Here is a 21,483-nt window from a genome sequence, read left to right as displayed (position 1 = left end):
GGGATTCCTTCAAGGGTAGCTGTATCTAGAATAGTAAATATAAGATCATTAGTCATGACAAGCCTCAAATCAAGCAACAGGAGGGCAAAGTGGACACAAATTCAGGTCAAAATATAGTCCAGTAAGTAGCCAGCCTTAAGTGAAGCTGTAGAGGAAAATTCATCTATTTTCCAGATGCAAAAAAGGCAGAATACATGAGTTTACATTTCAAAAAACTAACTTTTATTAAAACAAAAAAACAAAAACAAAAAAATCAATTATTGACTCATTAACAAGATTATAAAACAGTGATTTAGTTACATAAATAAATTGATATCGGTGTATCAAATCTTAATTTCATAAGCATGTATACATGGGTCATTGTAATAAATAAAATGGGAGAGCAGAAGATTCCTACACAAACGAAACAAAAAATAAAAAATAAAATAAAACAGCTAGAAAGACTCAGAGGAAATTGTTTCTGAAGAGAACAAGAGACACTGGACAACGTATTTTTTCACCAAACACACGTGAGGAATTGCTTGTTAAAGCATGAGTTACACAGCCATTCACTTACTAATTAAGGACACTAAAGCTGGGACCAAAGGTGGGTCGTCTCTCACCTCTTAGAACGCGTTTGGTTGTTAGACAGATCTCCTGTTTGGTTACTTTAAAGCGTTAAGACAAGGCAAGAGAAAAGGCTGCTTTTATCTTTAATGAACACGAGATAGAAAAAGAAAGATGCACAGAAAAAAAGAAAAATCAGACATATGAAGAAGGTAATAAAGGCAAGTAATGATAGAACAGCTGAACATCGCAGATGAGACGCTGGAAATTCTGCTGTGAATGAAAGGGAGAACTGAGGAGACTCGCTTTTTTAATCTTAGCTAGTTTGAACCTGTGCATAATTGCCAAAGTTTTGTTGAGTTGCACAGCGATAAAGTTAATTTAATGAGGGTTTTATTACTGCAAAAAGAGACAGACTTCCGCCAGGAGATGTCCTTAAATGCATGTAAGGCTGGACACATAATACATGATATTTTAAACCAGATTTATCTCCAGTTAGCTCCTGTATAAAGCGCATTATTATAGTATTCCCCCCATAGGATCCTATGGGAATCCAGGCTAGTGCAAGAGCTTACATGCATGATTAAGTACTTGAAGAAATCCTGTATTGTGTTTTCAAACTTGAAGTAGTCTACCTCCATCCACTTTCTTAGTCAGCAGGAATGAACAATGTTTTCTCCCACATCACAATCAGACTCAACCTGCAGGATCCAGCTGCTCAAGTATGAACGTACGAGTCCAAAAAGCCGTCAACAAGGTCAGTCCAGTCCTTCTGATATGTTCTGTTTTTCAACAAAAGAGAAAAAAAAGAAGACAAAAAAGAGAAAAAGAGCGAGAGAGAGAGCAAACTACAGCGGCTTCAAGTATTTCACATTACATAGAATACTCTGTATAAATTAGTTAACATATACTTTCAGATCCTCCATATTCAGACATATACTATGGCATATATACAGAGTACAATAAATGCTCGCTCATGTTTGTGTTGTGTTTTTGTCTTTTTTCCTGTAGTCAGTCGTTCATTTGTTCCGCCTTTTTTTCCTGTGTAGAGAAATCCCTGAGAACGTTCTGGTTGACAATTACTGAAGTTTCCACACAATGAACTATAACAGTAGAAAGTCTAATTTCTATGATTCACATGCACAGAGGGAAATGACACTGGCCTAGTCTGAAAATACAATGGTGGCTGTAATGATGACAAGGGGACTAACGTACTCATCCTAGTGTGTTAGAGCCAATTTTTTTCGGGGTGTAAGTACCAATGCTGGAGCGGTGATGAACAGCAGGGCCGAGTGTAAAAACACCTCAGCAGGAATTAGACTCCACTTCTCCTCATAACCTTGGTCACGCTAGTGGATCTCCTGTTTAATTAACACTGTCAGCTATTATAGGTGATAAATATCATGATCGCAAAAAAATGGGAGCAGGTTCAATACCGTATCATGAGGTAGTCTTCTCCCTCTGGGTATCAACAAAGTTGGGGAATTCATCTGTAACGGCCAAACTAAGGCTGTCAGAAATCACAGCTGTACTTCATTACATTAATGTAACAATAATACTCATTATCTGTAGCCGGCACACTTCACTCTGTCTTTAACATGTACTCTTTATGGAGATGGAGGATTACAACAATAACAACACAAGTTTACTAAGAGCATAGTTGTGTAATGAAGTAAATTGACCAAAACCACACAACAGCAATTGTCCTAAAATGTCAAACCCAGGATGGGATGCTCAAAGGCTGATAAAATGTGAAACTGCTATGTTGCAATTTGTATACATGTATCTGCCACTTCTGGATTGATCAGTAAGAGAAGTCCTGCTATTTTTCTGAGTTACAACAACCTTTTGACAGCTAGAAAACAGCTGATGTTAGCATATAGTTACATACACGGTACTAGATTTGCTAGGATGCTCTTAAAACCCTGACAAGAGGCTCAAATTTCTTGCTTTAGCATTAGCTAGGTATTAATTTAGCAGGCAAGTGGTTATTGACATTAGCTGCTGTTGCGTGGTGATAACAATTGATTAGCAAAGGCTGGACAAAGGTTTGTTAGCATTCAGCCACTCGAGGTTATGTAAGACATTCTATACAGTTTAGTACTGTGACACTCAAAAGCTATAGTGACTTTAATTTCTGGCTATATCATTGGCTGGGGATTTATTAGCTAGCAAGAGACCAACTGCTAGCATAAACTGTTGTGCAGTGGTTGAAATGTTGGCATTAATCAATAATTAACCAAGGTTTGACAAGCTAATGTAAGCATTCAGCCACTCTAGAGGCAATGCTAGGAAGTTGTTGAAAGCTTTACAGTTCTGTAACACTCTAAGGCTATACTATTACAAGCTAATTACTTAGCCAAATACCACTATACTCTGTTGTTAAGTGGTAGAAATGGTAGAATCGCTTACCAGTTAACCAAGAATTGACAAAGCCGTTTAGCTAGGAATTTATTTTGCTGAGAGGCTGAATGCTAGCATTAGCTCTTGTCTAAATGTAAAAATGACATTGAGTTGATGAAATATCAATTAGAATTAGAGCTAATGTTAGCAATCAGCCACTCCAGAGGTAATGTTGGGAAGTTGTTGAAAGCTTCTTTACAGTTTAGTACGGTTACACTCAATAGCTGTACTTTTACTATATCATAGCTAGGCAAATGTTGGCCAAATGCCAGTATATGCTGTTATCAAGTGGTAGAAATGGTAGAATAATTTAACTGTTAAACAAGAAAAATTATAGCAATCATTATGCTGATCATAGCATCCTGCCTCTTCGAGGTCATACAGCAGTTAGCTAGGAAGACAGGTTTAACTTTCTAGCTACAACATTGGCTAGATATTTATTTAGCTGAAAGGTTGAATGCTAGCATTAGCTGTTGTCCAGCTGTTAAGATGATATTGAGTTGATAAAGTATCACTTAAGGTTAACGCTGAAGGTATAGCATTAGCAGTGTATTTCCCCATTAGCTGGGAAGTTACTTAAAACTACAATAGGCAGTGTTACAGATGATAACAGAAAGGGTCAAATACTAGTTTGCATAACATTGGCAGAGATTTGCCTAGTAAGTGTTTGAATACTTATATTGGCTTCTGCCAAAAAGTTGTAGAACTGATGTGCAATTAGCTATGGGTAGATAAAAACAATTGCAAGCATTCCCTTCTAAGATGTTACCTTTAGCTAGGAGGATGCTAAAAGTTTTGATAACATTTGTTAGTGTTACACAATAAGAGTGTTGATTTTCTTACTTTAAATAACAGTTACTTATGACAAGACTAGATGTTTATTAAAGCTAACAATTGGTTAAAGCTAGAACTGGTTGTTTTCAAATGTAAGAATGCTACACAGCTACCTGAGGCTAGCCAAAACTAATGTTAGCAAGTAGCTGCTAATTGAATAATAAAACCATAAGCCTGGAAGTAGCTGAAAATTGTTCTTACATTTATAAGTGTAATGCAATGTATAGGAGAGGCTTGAATTTTTAGCCAACATAGCTCTAAGTGTTTATTATAGCTACCAAGAAGTTGAACGCTAACTAGCTATTTATTGGTAGTTATAGATGATTAAAAATGCAGTTTTACCTGTAAATTTTGTTCAGTTTCTCTCTTTTTTTCATTTGCATATTAATGTGTATAAAGTATGACTTTAAAACCAGGAAAACAGTAGAAAAACAAATGATGCATTTGACCTCAGAGCTTGCTCATGACATCAGAGGAAAATGGCTGTTGTGTGCAAACAGTAAATAGCTGCGACCCAGAGAAAACTAATGGCTGCTCAAGTGCTGCTGCTGTTACTGCTATGTCTAAAGAAATGCTGATGGCTGCTTTCTGTCAGTGCTAACCCAAGCTGAGCTGAGCCAAGCTAAGCTGTGCAGTGCTGCCCAGCACCCTAACAGTGAGGGCCTGGGCAGAGGGAGGTGCTCCGTGTGGTTTAAAGCCTTAGTTTCTCTTTGAGGATGCAGAGTTTTCTTTTTCAACTTCTTGTTTTTACATGAGCGCTTTTGCAGAAGGGCTTCGGCCACTTGACAACTTTTAAATCAATATACACTGAAAAAGGGAAAAAAGATGTTTAAATCATAAAAATAAAAGGAACAAAAACTTTAAAAAAGCCATTTCACTTTTCATTTTCCTCTCGCACACATGTAGAGAAATACGCACAACATTCACAACATGACAAATTTCCTCTCTTCTGAAAAATAAAAACACTTCTGTACACATAGTAGTAATAATATTATTAATAATAATAATAGTAATAATGTTTATAACAATAACAACAGCAAGAACAATAATACCGCATGTGGCTCTGTTGATTTTTTTGTCATCTTTTCCTTTCTCTTTTGCTTCATTCTACAAGTCACATCCCTCTTTTTACTTGTCTATTTTATACGTCCAAAAGAAGTTCAAAAGGCAGACTCAAGTTAATAGAAAAGTACTAGAGCGGGAGGGGAGCCTCACCCTCAGCCAAACCTCTCCCTCACCAGCATCATTAGTTTCTTTTTGCCCTTGTAGATCTGTTTCAGGTTGTCTATGAACTGTGTGAACTGAATGTGTCCGTCGTGAGCCATCATGAAAGTCTCCCGGGCTTTCCCCAGAAACTCGATGAACTCGCTGTAGTGGCGCGGGCTGATGTGTGTGAGCCGTGAGTGTGTGGTGTTGATGTAGGCCCCGATGGTTGCGTCCAGCAGCTGCCTGAGCGGCGCCTTGTCCAGGGACATCAGCTTCCCAGAGTTCCTGCGACTGTGCAACGCCGACACCATGCCCGGCGTGGTCAGCGTGCACCGCCGCAAAATGTCAGAGAGTACAGTGGCACACTTCACACTTTTCACCACAAGGGGGATAACAGCTGCCAACTCGTTTTTCCCTAATGAGTGGCTGAGTGCGCAGGCCCACAGCACGTCATTGATGGCTGGGTGTGTGTCCTGGTTGTAACTAAGGTTCAGGTGAGCCATTGCTAGCGTTGCTAGCTTGTACGCCCTCATCGGGTAACCGCGATGCTCCATGTAGCGTGCTATGGTGAAAAGCTGCGTGTAGCTCATCCCCGTTGCTGCTGCGTCCAGTACAATCTGGTAGGCTGTCTCGAAGGCAATGTGGTCCTTTTCACAGAGTGTGAGGGCAGAGAGGGCGCAGTTCTGGGGGTCCTTCATGGCACACTGCAGGGCCAGGGTGCGGGCAGACGAGGCCAGGTTCTCCTGCTGGTGGCAGTCCAGGTGGAGGCGGACTATAGTGCTGTTGGACATAACGGTGGTGGCCACGATGCTGGTGGCCTCTGTGGGGGTGAAGAGGGTGAACCAGCTCTGCATGATGCTGTCCAGTGCATACACACCTGGAAGACAACAGAGAGAAAGTTTGAAGATAAATGTGCACATCCTCCTCCACATCCACATGTGGAGGAGGTCTTCTTTATGCCCCTGGTTGTATTTTAAACTAAGTACCTCTTGGCAAGACTTGTGACAAAAGTTAAGGGTTGACCTTCAAGTTGAATCTATAAATTAGTTTTTTTATGTTTACATGATTATGTATGTATCTCTGTATGGGTATGGTCAGTGGTTCCCAAATTTTCTAGTGGAAGACAAAAATATTTTCTGTTGTGCAAGTGAAACCAAAGAAGAGATATAACCTGTCATTTCTTTCTTGTCTTTGCTTTAGAAGTCAGGACATCTTGTGTAAATTAATTGTTAGCTCTAAATATACCTGCTTCCCTCACAAAATTTGCAATGCTTTTTTAGAAATGCATAAAGGCATATATTGTTTTCTATCAAGCCTTGCAGAGTCCCACCCTAATGGACCCAATTTGGGAATCCCTTGCTGGAATTGTGTATGCACGCATATATGTATATATAACTATACAGTTATGTCCTATTTATATCATATATATAAATAAATATATTTATATCCTATTTCTCATTTTGTGTTGTTATTGTTCGTCAGATAAACTCTAAAAAAAAAGCACAAGGGAATAACACCAACATAAATGCTCACTGAGGAACATTTATGAATTTTTAGAAAGTGTATTCTGCACTACCAGGAAGTGTATTGTAATTCTTTGGAAACTGCATTCCCATCTTCTTATATGGCTGTTGAAAACTTACATATGCATTCAGCTTGATTCATATTCTTATAAATAATAGCTACAACCTTTTGAATATCTGTCAAGTGAAAACCCTACTTGACCAAACTTAACTTAAATTTGATATAAAGATGTTAGTCTTCCTCTGGATTATAAAGTTGCATGTGGTTGGGACAGGGTCAGGGTTTGGAGCCATGTATTTGTAACTTCATGTATTTACTTTTTAGATCCTGTATAAACTAGAATTTTAAATAAAAGATATTTAAACTTAGATCAAGATTAATTTCAAATCACAATAAAAATGTTGGATAGCCAGCCTCACTTACCAACTTCAGTGGCACATGTGACTAACCAGCGCACCATCTCTCTTCTCCTCCAGTTTAACGTGGACAGAGTTATTCTCATCACCTGAGGAAAATGGAAAGTATAGTGCAAGGCAGAGAGAATAGTAGGTGAGTTATCAAGAAATGTGGGGAAAAAACATTAAACTGTTAACCTTGTCATAAACTGCATGAGTAAACTGTCATATTTCCACCATTACCATAAACAGACAGATATTTTAAAGCAGTGGTTCTCAACTGGTCCACCCTTCACCAGGACCCATCACCACCTGCTTCATGAGAAACTGGACCCAAATTCAGGACAATTTTTACCATTTAAATCTATTAAATGAATAATGTTGCAGTTTGGACCTTAGATGGAGTAAAACACATAACTGAACAAAGAGACAGGGAAAAACAGACATGCATCATTACAGAAGCCCTGGAAGGACAAGCATACATACATTTTATTTTACTCTGCTTCTCATGATAATATGTAAAGTTTAGACGTTTTCTAAAGATATCAGATTATCATGAGAAAACCAGCTTTGTTGTCTCCAGATAAAAAGGCAAGTTATTTGGGATCTGAACAAAAACAACAACAAAAATCATTTAGTATCACGTTAATGTGGTGTAAAATAAAATATATGGATGTGTAGAGCTTTAAGGCATGTTTAGGCCAAAAATTGAGGCTGATGTAAGGTGTAAATGTAGCAAGTTTACTCCCTGAGGTCACCATTGGGCAGGAGGAAGATACTGACACAATCTTGGTTGTGGGGTAAGGTATGGTGAGTAAGCATGGCCTAGGGTATTGTCTGGGTGAGTGGTAGGATTGCCATGAGCCCCTGGTTGTGCTGTTGATGTCCAAAGGGCCCAAAAAAAAGACAGAGGTCTCCAGGCATATTAGGCATATGAACAGGCCTGGACTAAAAAAAAAAAGCGCTTTGAGTAGTCAGACGACTGGAAAAGCACAATACAAGCTCAAGTTCATTTACCATTTACAAAAGGGATGCCGCTAAGCTTGACCTTGGCTGCCAAGTGACACACGTGTCGACATGTGTTGAGCTTGATTTTGATTCCCCCCCCCCCCCAGCCCTGGGATGTAGCATGCCATCCCCAGCGATGAATTCTTGGCACCCTGCATGCCTAAAGCTTACTGCACAGGACGGTATGTCCACTTAGGGCTTCCATACATGACAGACTTTTGGGCATAGTTTTTTAAGGCACGTTTTTGCAACCCACTGAAAACAGCTCCTCAAGCCTCTTTTGGGTCCTGATCCACCAGTTGACAACCCCTGTATTAAATGCTCCATTCACACTTGCACAAAATTCTCAAAATGTCCTGAATTTACCAGGTTGAGCAACAAATCTGATTGCAAACAGCAGTTTGTCATCCTCACTGCACTCTGAAATTTCTCTGCTAACCTCCTTGTATTTCCTCCTCCCTGCATTGACTGTCAGGCAAACTGCAGGAAAACTTCCTACTGTGAGGGACAAGTGTGAATAAGCAAGACAGGAAATTTTCATTGCAGTTTAAATTTCAGGGCTATATGTATTAAAAAGGGAAGGAGTATTTATTTGTTGTCTACTTTGAGAGTGTTTTTTAAAAGTAGAAAAGGGAATATGCTGTATATGTAATCAAAGATACTGAAACATCTCTGTCCACTTCACTAGGAGGTACATCTTGTGACAGTTAAACCAGCTGAGCTGCTATGAGGACAAAAACCCTCAAGCAAACCTTCAGAGCAAATACTCTAAAATAAGGAATGTACAAAATGTCTGTGCAAGATCATATTGGGTTACTGCAAATGTCAAGCTTCAACTATCAGCTCCCTCACAGATTTACACTCGTCTTAAAGAAGGATGTTACCCAATGCCGCTGAATGAAAAAATCTGAAACACTTAAAAAAGTCAGGGCTTCAAAAGCTGCTAGTTATGGTGGCTGCTGCTACACACAAAACTAGACTGACAAACTTCTAGAAATGTCAAGAATTTCTGAAAGCAAAAATGTACATGGAGTTTGGTCTGTAATGAAATCAGAGAACTTCTCGCTTAAGTGTAAAGCATGGTTACAAAGTAGACATGGTGTTTGCCATCAGTTTTAGTTTAGTGCAAAAAACATTCTCTCAAATTGGAAAACATTACCACACTTCATTTTCCAAATCTCCTTAACACCATGTGGACGTCCTTTAAAGGTTCAAACAAATATACACATAATTCAGTTACTTCATCTGATGAGTACGTCCACGTTATTTTAGCACAGCTGGAAACATTTGGCGCTGTAGTCTGTGTAGTTTTCTCTCTTTCTTCTCTCTAAACTGTGACGTTTGCAAAAGGGATACGAACAAAAGAGCAGACAGAAAACCATAAAAAAGTCCTGCCCTTTGTTGGCTACCTTGCTCCTTGATGCAGCTCGGCTTCTGCAGAATTCAACTCGCCCCTTCAATCAGGTTGCGGGTTTCCGGGTCACAAGAACAGAGGGACTGACATTTTATGAAGGTGTGGATTTTGTGTATGATTCATACGTGATCTGGAAACTTTGGTATCCTCATATAAACATACAAAACATAAGATTCTGTGTTTCAGAATGGGACAATTTCTAGTAGAGATTCATGGCAGAAATGAAAAAATCAGAGGTGGGCAGGAGATGGCCCAAAAATATGGAAGAAACCCAGGAAAGATGGGAGTGTTGGCAGGTATGGGTCTGACAGATGCATTGATTGTGTGGCTGCTGTCTTGACTGGATCTTGAAATAAATATAATCACAAGAATCGTAGCTTTTTGGCGATGTATGGCACTGGTTTTATATTTTAAAAACTTAACACAAAAAGTAAGGAAATTTGTGTTTGGAAGATTATTTCTTTGTTGTCACAATGCTTTTTGGTAATTAAACATATACTGTGCTCAGCTCTGCTGTTCATCCTATAAATGCCTATTCCCTACAATTGTGGTACCTTTTAAAAGGGAAAAAAATAGGCTTCTCAGCTGTATATGATTTATTGCCAATAAGCACTGATACAACAAATAAATAATCTACCAAACTCAAGTTTACTTACTTTTTGTGCTAGGTTATGTTGTAGCTAACACTCAGTGGAGGTGAAACAAATTCTTCTCTTTTGTGACTGAAATGTTGCTTGTGCTGTATCAGATCTACATCATAGACATTTGGCTTTACTTTTTCACATAGAAACAATAACAAATAAAAATATTTCAACAATAATTTGTTCATGAGAAAAAAATTAATTACTTAAATTTTGGTTTATTTGAAAGGCGAGCCCCACAGCATCTATCAAGGGAAATACTGGCCTTTGAACAAATATAGATGATAACCCCAGTATAGTGGTTATGTTTTGTGTATAGAGGCTATAGTCCTCAAAGTAGACGGCATGGGTTCAACTCCAACCCCTTAGCACTTTTCCACATGTCAATCTCTAATCTCTCTCTGGTTTCCTACTCTATACACTGTCCTACCCTTTTAAATAAAGTCATAAAATCCCAGAGACTCTTTGTAGTAACACATAAAATGTACAGACTGACCCCAAAACTTTAAGAAAAAAAACAAAGATACACTTAATGGGTGCTCATTCTGACGAATAATGTGTTGTGCATGCTTACCTGCAGTCCTAGCTCCAGAGAAACTTTGAGAAGTGTGATGTCAGGCAGGCTGTCCATCAGAGTGGCAATCTTGAATGCATCTTGTGCCAGTTTGAAGATGTGAGACGAGGAGTGGATGTTTTTCTGGATGGACTCCAGGACCGTCTCCAGCCTGCGACTGTCACCTGGAGGAGATTTGGACAGAGGAATGCTTTAGATTTGGATCAACATCAAATCCTTAGTTGGTCATATATATATTTGTACAGTCTGTGATTACATCTGTGAGTGTTTGGGAATATATCCTCACCTTTGGCTGCAGTGAGCATGGTGGAGGCCAGCTCACACTGCTGAGACTCTATGTGGCTCAGGGTGAACCAGCGCGGATAGCGGTTGGGCACCACGGACACGATGTGGTGGGGTCGAGACAGGTCACCGGATGAGGCCGTCGACTCCAACACCGGCAACCTAACAAAGAGACAAGACAAGAAAACTTTAACTCAGTGAAATGCTAATTTTTCGGCAAATACTTAAAATAATGATTAATTAGGTATCAACCCAGTGGTGTAACGATACAACAGAGTGAATGATAAAAAGAGAGAAGCAGAGGGACACCAAAGGTTCGGGAAGCATCGGCATCACAGTGAAATTACTTCATACAGTAACAAGTAGACAGAGAGAAAAGTCATCATTACGATGGTCTGAAAGGGACTTCAAAATGAAAATGACTTTGGTGATCACAGGGGGATTACAGTTCGCCTATCCCTGCAATTTAGTTCCAACCTAGCATTTAATCACCTAGAAACCGAGGGATAATTAGTATTTTCTTCACTCTAATTGGTCATAATGAAGTCAGAGCCCTGCAACACCTGCTAGTGGATGAAGGAGCTTCACCACTTTTCACTCTCTCATTATGATAACACCGACAGGGCCGAGTCTTCTCCAGCACCACCTCCGTTACCACTGTGGCCGGCTCATCTCCTATTCTGCTTCACTTCTCTCCCACCTCACTTTCAAAGGTCTTCTTTCCTTCAGAAGACAGCACAACCTGGCCTTCTCTCACCCAATCACAAAGCTAATTGAGTCCACGGGGAAATTAAGGAATTCACCTTCCAGCCCTGTAAGGCTGGACACACATCAAACAAATACCGACACACATGAATGAGACGAGTCAGATGTGCACACACACTGAGATAGATACCCGCACACACACACACACCTGCCCTTTTGAAAACACATCAAAGCATCCCAGTAAAAGCAATGTGATGCTAAATGCCAGTTTCAATTTCAGAGCAAAGTGCATGTGATACTGTTGCCACCTGAGTGCAGGCATGCACGAAAACAGCCTCTTCGCTTTTACTGGCACAAGCCAGACGAGGTCTCCTGGAGAGAGAAGGTGTCAAAAACCCCAGCCGTGATGCGTATGAGTGTGAACACGGATGCTCGGCATAAAATGGAGAAGTTTGGAAGCCCTAGCAACAGCCGGGTTCACTCCACACACTTCTAAAGAGCTGCTAAAAGCCTCCACCACACTGGGGCCTTCTGGAGGATTCCTGGGGTGTAGCAAAGCACAAAAAAGTGCCCTGGGTAAAGATGGAGGCCTCATCAACATTCCTGTCTTTGTTTGGTTTTCACCAGAGACTCAGAGGCCTCCATTGGTTGGGCGCTTGAGAGGCCTGGCCCTGCTGAAAAATAACCTCCTCCAAATGTTTGGAGGAAAATCCATACTGGGCTATTGTTCCATGGGAAACAAAAAAAATAAATGACGAAAAAGAAAGCAAAAATGGAGAGCTCTGAAGTGCTCAAGTACAGTGCATTCCCCGCTAAGGGTGCAATCTCAACGAGCAACTTGAAAAGCTGCAGCAGAATGGTAAAAACTGGTTATAAACATGATCGTCTTCTCTCTGTGAAAGCACTCAACTCAATGTCAAGTGTGCTTAAAACATCAAATTAAACTCATATTTCTGTAAAGCAGTGTCATGGCTGTATGTAAACGTGTGTTAAAGATAACAGAGAGGAGCTTGAAGAGGCAATCTGCCCCCCCAACCCCTGTGTGAGGCTGTGAGACAAGGGGGCGGCTGCTCAAACGGGACCTGTGGCACTGTAGCACCCTGTCACGTCTGAAAGGACACAGAGCAGCAGAAATAGTCACTGGTGAGGATGTGGAGGGCATGTGCTAACAGCCATGGTCGCAGTTTAAATAAAGGTTGGGGATTATCAATTAAAAGGAAATATTAACATACTTAAAGAAAACATGCAAAAAAAGAGAAAAAAAAGTTGATGAAAAGCAGCACGGCCAGGTTTAACATAAATCCTGAGGCTCTAAGAGGTTTCTGGTTAGCATCACAAGGACGACTGACCTCTCTACCTCCTGCTTTCCCTGTCTGACTGTAAACACCTCTCACTTTCATAATCTACCAGGCACACATCTATCAACTCAGCGTCACATCCGCTAAAAGACCTCCACTTATGAACCAAAGACAGAAAACTGTGTAATCCCTGACAGGAGGGATCAACGCGTACGTGACCTGAAAATGTTACCCAAAATTTGAGCTCACTCCTCCTTAGTGCCTCGGATGCTTGAGATTATAAGCAGACTAGAACTGCCCCCTGGCAGATACTGCCTAGGAAAGTAATACAGTAGCCAGACAGTTAGAGCACAGGGGTGGGTCAAGAAAGGGGCTGGGGTAGTTTTTGTGGTAGTGTGATTGGTAGAAATCAATGGTGTAGGTGCATGTTTTGAAATAAACTTTAGATTACAGAGTTTTTTAAATGTATGGGGGTCAAGTTGATGCATAAAATAAATATCAATTACCTTAAAATCAGATGAAAAAAACTACACTTTTAAAACCTAATTTTTTAATCGAAATAGTTGGCTGCATATCTACTGGTGCGACCATAAACAAGACTAAAGTGCTGAGATGTGTGCTAATGTTTCTGAGACCAAACATGATTGAAAAGTCCCCCCATTCACTGTGTTTTGCAAGAAGCAGCTTTACTGCTCAGAACAGGTTGGCACCACTTTTTAGCCGCGTTTCTCCTTATTAAGTCATAATCCTGCATTCCAAGAAACGGGAGTATACTGTTAAGTAAATGAACCTTGTGGAGTGCTGGTTTGACTGAAAACACTCCTCAGGTAAGGATAATGAGTGACAGGTGGGGAAGAGCAGTGAGCTGTGAGCCTGTCTTGCAGCAATCACTGCAGGGTGAGAACTCAACTACTGTACTATTTCAAGTATTGATGAGACCAAAATGGTGCTTTTTGGCCAATGGACAAGACGCTATGTTTGGCAGACATCAGACACTGCACATAACTGCAAACATACCATCCCCACCGTGAAGCACAGTGGTGGCAGCATCATGCTGTGGGGATGTTTCTCAGCAGTCAGCCCTGGAAGGCTTGTAAAGATAGAAGGTAAAACGAATGCAGCAAAATGTAGAAAACTCCTGGAGGACAACTTATTCAGCCTGCAGGGGAACTATGGCTTAGAAAAAGATTTCTTTTCCAGGAAAACAATGACCTGAAGCATACAGCAAAAGCTAGACAGAAATGGTTTGAAGACAAGGTGAATGTTCTTGAGTGGCTGAGTCAAAGCCCAGGCCTCAGTCCAACAGAGAATTTATAGCTGGACTTGAAAAGAGCTGTTCACACCCAATCCCTGAGCAATTTGACATAGCTTAAAGAGTTTGCATAGAAGAATGGAGTAAAACTGCAGTCCAGATGTGCAAGCTTGATTGAGATCTATCCACACAGACTCAGTGCTGTGATTGCAGCCAAAGGTAACACTTGAAGGGGGTGAATATTTATTTCACTTGTTTTACATTACTTTTTCTATTTAATTTACATTACTTTGTAGAAATCTGTATTCACTGTAACATTCAAGAGTTTTCTTTAATTTTTTTGCCAGAAAAATCCAAGTCATTTAAAGAGTAAAACATCCAAGAGGGTTAATACTTTTAATAGGCACTGCAAGAAACAGTGAAAAATGTTAGTTAGTAACAAATTTAAATTAGATGAATAGTCAAATATTATAGTCAAAAATATTGAAGAATGCTTTTCATATGAATCATGCATAACCACATTTTAAAGAGCCAGTTTATGAGAGTAATTGAGGTATTGTTAAGTCAAGATGAATACAAGCAAAACAAATTACACCAGGGCAGAAGAATTTAATGAAAAATCTCTAAAGCATTCTTAAAATATATTTTACATTCAGAAGCAAGTAATCAACACAAGGCCTAGAGACCTTTGCCTTTCACCTACAACCCCCTAAATCGAATGAATTTGTCCTTGAGTGAGTAAATTTGTACAGTTTAAAGAAATCCCTCAAAATGTTCTTGAGACATCGTGTTCACAAGAAAGGCCCAGACAGACAGATGGACGGAAAACCTGAAAACATGATGCCCCCAGCCAAGGCTATCGCCAGCATGGAGGCATAACAATGAAATCAAATCCTTTGACAATATCAAACACTATTTTTTGTATATCAGCAGGTATGAACCCTAATGGCCCCGATGAAGGCTGCAAGCCAAAACACATTGGTCTTATAAAGTTGTTCTCAAAACTATGTGTTTCAGGAGCTTTCTGTTTCCTTTAAGACTTTATTCATCCTCCATGCAGCTTGGAAGTGGGTGAAGTTGTGCCAGAAATACCTACTTCAGCTCTATAACAGCATCTCATAACCAGTGTTATCTCAAGAAGACACATCTTCACCCTCATGCCCTCAGAACCTGCATTCATGAATGCATCATTTTAATTCTTGCACTAAATGCACTTCTTTTCATAGCAGGAGTCACTTGACTTTTTATTCTTATTGTTTAGATTGGTTTGAATATTGCCAATATGTGTTCATTTGGCACTTTTTTCTCATCTTAGCACACTGGTCCCCTTAATAATGATGCTTTGCTTAACTGCATATGCAGTATGTAATAAATGCATGCATGGAATGAAAATCAAATAAAGTAGAACTTGATATCAATCTCTCATTCACCATTGTTGATAGTTTCAACATGAAAGATTTTAATTCTTAAAGAAGGTATCAAACATGTGCTATGATCACAGAGGGTAGGGGGATTTTCTTAGACCTGGAGGTACATGTAATCCTTCAATTGGATTAAACCATGAACACGCACACAGATATTCAGCTATGCATAACACTTGCACAGTGATACATTTAACTCTGTGGTATTTAAAGTGATTATTCAAAGGTCTGGGTCCAGAGGTCTGAGTCTAGAGGTCTACATTCTGATGTACATTTAAAACGATGCAATTTTTTCTTTGCTCTGTTATCTTTTGAAACTGGAAAAGATAATTTTATCTTTGTGCATGCACATACAGTATATGCATGCACAAAGTCAAATGGAAACCATGAAAATTGCTGTTTGCACAGTGCTAACTCCTTTATACACAGTGTACACAGATTTATGACACTTCAGGAAATATGTGTGGTAAAAATGCCATTTTTATGTCTTTAGCAAACGATAGTCAAAGGTGGAGGTATTATGTTTTCTGGCTGTCTGTCTGCGTCCACCTAGGCCATTCTTGTGAATAAGATTTCTTAAACGCTCTTTGAGGGATTTCCTTCAACCTCTGCACACATGTCCACTCGGATTCAAGGACGGCCTGAATACTTTTTGGTGGTATAAGGTCAAGGTCAAAAACCAGTCTAACGTCTTCTTGACGCACCACTAGGAGTTCTAGTTTTACTACACTGATTTAAAAGCTGCAGTTACTTTTTGCATTGCAGGTCTTTTACAACTCAAATACAAAATGTTGCAGTTAGTCTGACACTGAGCTCGCCACAACATATACACTGTTTTTATATTTCAGGATTTATTTAGAATTTTGAATGCAATCATTGTAAAGCAAGTGATGTCTACTTTTAACTAAATTAAATAACTGAATGTTTCTGCCATCATTACAGCTATAAAATATTTGCATCAAATATTTGACCTATCTATTTCATACCAGGGCTTCTCTACTTGTGGGTTGGGACCCAAAAGTTTAGCAACAGAGCCATTTTCAGTGGGTCATGTATGTGCACCTACTAAAATGAGTGGCATAATGTCTATGATGCATGGTAGCAGGTAATTTTAAATTGTTCTCCCAAGATCCAGTCTCACTACACATGTGGAAACAGGAGTAATCAAAATTTATCAGTTATGAGCAAAGCTCATGAAGCAGCTACATAAGCTATACTGGTGTATCTACCTTATCTGCATAGCTAAGTTAGTTTAAGCTACATTTGCTGAACTTCACATTGCTAAAGCTAACTTAGCTATAGATATGGTAGCTACATAGCTAAAGCTAAGCTTACAAAGTAGCTATATAAGCTACGCAGGCTTTAGCTAAAGCTTATGTTGCTAAAGCAAACTCAGCTACATTGGCTTATTTAATGACGTAAAATATGTAGCTAGCATAACTATATTAGCTCTAGCTAAAGCTAACGAAGCTGAATCAAGCCATTGTTCATGTAACTACTTCTAAAACAGGTCTATAAATAATTTAATGCTGGATTAGACCTCTGACCTTTTTCTGTTTTATCTATGGAATGTGTCTTAGTTTGTTCTGTTTGCAGTGGGATTATTTCATAATGAAACTGCTAGACTTTTTTTAAATATAAAGTTGAGTTTAAAAAAACAACCTTAAACCAGAAATATGTTGGACTGGTAAACTACAGTGGTTCCCTTCTGAGATATACGGTGTATCAGATGAACAGTCTGGGGGAGTGGCCATCAGAAATGTACAGACTGCAGCCAGACCCTCTCCGTTATCACAGGAAACGGAGTTATATAAAACGTAGGCATGCATGTCCTACCAGGAATTCTGCTGTGATTCACTTTTTAAACATGTTTGTTTGGTATTTTCTCTTCTTTCACATTGTGTTCCATGTAAAGCTCAATCTGCAACATTTCTAAGCTATATTTTAGTAGTTGAATCTTTAAGAAATTTAGGTTGGAAAATCTTATTCAGGATGTGATGGGTTGTGGGGAAAGACCAGCTGAGAGCTGCAGTTCTAAACCACTGGATGCTCGGTGTGCCAGACTGTGCAGGGTAAGACAGTTTGCCTCAACGTATACTCAAAATTTCATCTTGAGGGGCGCAGGTGGCCTAGTGGTTAAAGGCGCGCCCCATGAATGCGGGCAGCCCGGGTTAGAGTCTGGCTTGCGGCCCTTTCCCGTATATCTCTCCCCACTCTCTCGTCCCTGTTTCCGACTCTATCCACTGTCCTCTTCGAAGAATTAAGACACAAAAAGCCCAAAATAAATCTTTAAAAAAAAAAAATAAATTTTGAACTGCATGTGTGATCAAAAACAAATTTATCAAAAAAACTTCATTCAGACTTTTCCTGCCAGCCTCTTTGTAAAGTTTCCTTGTAGTCGCGATGAGCTGATGTATGAATGCAGCAGGTAATACTCACTGCAAGTAAGAAGGAGAGTGAGGATTGTGATATCCTGCTACCAGTGAGGCTGGCGTGATCTCTGTGAAGATAATGAAACTTCTGTATTATTTTTTCTAATCAATGGTATGTTGTTCCCTGCTCTTTTGTTGATACAAAGAAAGAATAGGTCCAACTGCACACAGTACAGATATAAAGGCAAAAATTGTAATCATAATGTCGGACATTGTTGCTTTTATCCCACTTCTGTGTTGTTTTTTTATGTCATGTCCTACCTTCTGTGACCACCCTTTTACCACCTTTCCAAAGGACTACATACTCTCCAACTGAGAGGAGCATGAACAAGCAACAGGAAAGATTTCAGGAGGAGCCGGCCCGAAATTTCTTTTTGAAAAGCTTTCTTTTAGGGCTTTATTTGGAGATTGTAGGACAGTGGATATCATAGAGTATCAGGGAGAAAAAGTGGGGAATAACAGGTCAGTCCTGAATCCAGGCCACCCACCAGGACAACCAGCCTGGGATGTAAAGTAACAACTTGGCCATAAGCACCTGTGAAAATTTTGTAAAATTTGCAAATGTAAGAAGGGCTTAAAAGATATCTATATATGTGACCTCTCTGTGAGTGTCATTGGAGTATCATTGTCTTAGTTTATCCTCAGACTCAGTTATGATACACAGCGCCGTATGTTAAAGATTATGGATTATGCCGAGGATCAAAGGTTGTGGATTACTGCGAGGATCTGGATTCATTAGCATTGGAGGACTCACATCTCATATGGAAATCTCATACGATAACAGGCGGCTGGGATTTGTCTCTTTGGCTTCCACTGAGTTGCGATAAAGGCCGTCTCTGGAGAGTCAGTGAGCTTCTTCTTCTTTTCTGTGTCTGCAGTCAAATTCTGGGCAGCTCGTGAACCAGTCGACAGCTTTTTGTTTTTTGGCCGCTCACACCAAGCCATCGTGTGGCATATGCTGCTCACGCATGCTTTAATTAACCTCACAGAACATAAACAACACACATACTCGCACTTTAAAACACTGCCTACATACACAAATGCATATGGAGTGGATTTAGCAGGGATTTCTTTGAAAAAGGGCTGATTTTAGAGCAACTGTGAAGGAGAAGACAAATCGACAAAGCGAGCGGGAAGCGGAAAGAGCGTGTGTGAAAATGAGCAATAAGAGTCTCCCTCTCTCTCCTTGTATCAATGATAGTGTTATAATAGGTCCATTAAAATAGCCCTGGCTCTTTTACCTCCTCCTCTATATTTAACTGTCCGCCGTCCCGTGGGAGCAGGGAGGTATATGCTATCATATTACACTACGCTACATTACACACATTCATTATGTGCTGAGTAGACACCCCCGGTTCCCAGGAGCACCCATAAGTGGCCATATTATTCTAAATCGCCGGTTTCACGCCACAGGAGCGAGGATAGAGGAGGAACTACAGGGAAGGTGAAGGAAAGTAGGAAATGTAGTAGGAGAAACAGGTTTGGGACGGAGGTAAAGAGAGGACAGTGAGCGGTTGGATTTGGGGCCTTAAACCACAAAAACTCCATAAAGAAGTGGCCAGCCATGTTGTTTTTGGTTTATTACAATTCCTGACACCTCCTGATTGGTTAACAAGAGGAAGATGTCAATGACGTGTTTGTTGTCCTTTTGTTCTCTCTTCGTCCCCACTGTGACACCCAATGGTACGAGCCAGGAACAAAAACTCACTCTTCATTCATTCACTAATCATCAGCCAGATTCTCAGCGATCGACTCGGAGAAGAATCGCTTTGTAGAAAGACAACAAACATCCTTCACACGCTGCCCTCTCCCTGATGGCCCTGAGTGTGTGTGTGAGTGAGTGTGTGTGTGCTTCCTCATTACAGCCACACTAATTACACTCTCATTAATGTAATTAATATTCACTGATCCAGCTCCCACTAGTCACAACATCAAAACACAGCAGCGCAGACTGATTAACACACATACACTTGTACACATTGTCCACAGATGAATACACTGAGGAGCTTAGCACAGGCCCCCAAATAAAGACAGACACATCAACAGACATTCAAATGCAGGGTGCTCAATCTGTTTTAACTGCCGTTGTATCTCTAAATAGTCATGATTCAGCTGCAGTGATTCACTTATTAGCTTAAAAAGAGCATAAACACAAGTCTTCACAAAACAGAAATCAGTTTTGCTCTAGATGATTTCAAAAAGTTAAAAACAACTAATGTAAAATTCATTGAATAACCAGATATTTTCCCCTGACTTTAGAAAAACTCATCAAATAGGGAAAAAATCTTCATAAAGGTCCTCTGAAATAGAAACTACATACGATAGAATATGTTAAAGAAATCTGCATGCTTCAGAAATATGTGAAAGCTAGTTAGACAAGGGGAAACTTCAGTGGACTGCACCATTTCTCTTATGCAACATGAATTCGGGTGGAAGCGTTTCATTCCTTTCTTTCAAACACTGAAGCAGAAGACATATTTTGCAGGCAAGGATCCTTAATAATGGAGTCAGTCTTGATTTTAGAAAGGTAACGACTGGTTTATTGTCTGGCACTGTCCCGTCATGAGACTGAAGCATTAAAGAGTGCAACATAATATTGATCTTTGTCCACATTATTCCTAAAGGATGTAGATTTTTAGACTTGTCATTTTGATTTCTGTTGGTTTTTCTTTTTTTTTTTTTTTATTCTAACCCATTACTCTTTGGTTTAAGGCAGTGGTTCCTAGAGTGAAAAACGTACTTCAGTAAAAATAAAAGTATTAGTCTATAAATCTACTTAAGAAAAAGTAAAAAGTATCTAACTGAAAGTTTCAATTTTAACTACTGAGTACAGAGTTGCTTCCAGGGCTGAATGATTTAGGCAAATACCCTCATTGAGATTTTTTCCGATGTTGCATTTGCAGTTATTTTTTTTAAGTTCCTCATCTTATACATTTAATTTTTTACAACAAAAAACAAGCAATAAATCGTTCAATTATTATAACCAACACGTATCAGATGTTAGGATAACATAACATGATGCATGAATCAGTATGAGTAACTTATCTTTATTCATCTACATTAATCACAGTAGCAAATTAACCTATTTTTTTGTAACTTAATGCCTTGTAGCAATCATCATGACAACTTGGGCTGAACAATGTTGAAAAAGAAAGAAAACAAAGAAAAAAACTGCAACTATTATTTTGACTTTTTTTTGTCAATCTCATTTTTAAATAACTAAAACAGATTTCAAAAACAAGAAATGTGTTATTTTTATTAAACTGTTTTCGACACACATTTCAGGTCAAAGAAATATTGCAACTTCTGCAATTTGAAAATTGCCTGAGGATGTATTGGGATTAAAACTAAATTCAGAATAATTGTACAGCCTAAGTAGCTACTGAGGAGTTGCATAGCAAAACATATTGGCAAAACAACATCAGCATATGGATCTTTAACCAGGGTTTCTGGTCCATTGAAGAGACATATCCAGTAATTTTGATAGAACTTAAAATCTGCAAAGTGGCTCTTCTGTCTGTAAAAACTGCATTTGTACTGTATGTATC

The 21,483-nt window shown here is 39.4% G+C and overlaps 1 protein-coding gene across 1 annotated transcript in view; it reads right to left on the bottom strand.

Moving 5' to 3' along the window:
• Positions 1–278: 278 nt before the first annotated feature.
• The window catches only part of LOC121509695 (zinc finger SWIM domain-containing protein 6), a 94,256-nt gene continuing 73,051 nt past the window's right edge, over positions 279–21,483 (bottom strand). Inside the window, exons 11-14 of the mRNA XM_041787283.1 lie at positions 10,832–10,989; positions 10,546–10,709; positions 6,937–7,018; positions 279–5,866 (exon numbers count right to left, since the gene is read on the bottom strand). Coding sequence (XP_041643217.1) covers positions 5,001–5,866; positions 6,937–7,018; positions 10,546–10,709; positions 10,832–10,989 — 1,270 coding nt within the window. The 3' untranslated portion in view covers positions 279–5,000. The remainder of the gene's footprint in view (positions 5,867–6,936; positions 7,019–10,545; positions 10,710–10,831; positions 10,990–21,483) is intronic.

The sequence above is a fragment of the Cheilinus undulatus genome, linkage group 5 (genome assembly GCF_018320785.1).
Source record: "Cheilinus undulatus linkage group 5, ASM1832078v1, whole genome shotgun sequence".
NCBI classification, from domain to species: Eukaryota; Metazoa; Chordata; class Actinopteri; order Labriformes; family Labridae; genus Cheilinus; species Cheilinus undulatus.
The sequence above is the reverse complement of the archived record's forward strand: the minus strand, read 5'-3'. Positions and strand labels throughout refer to the sequence as shown.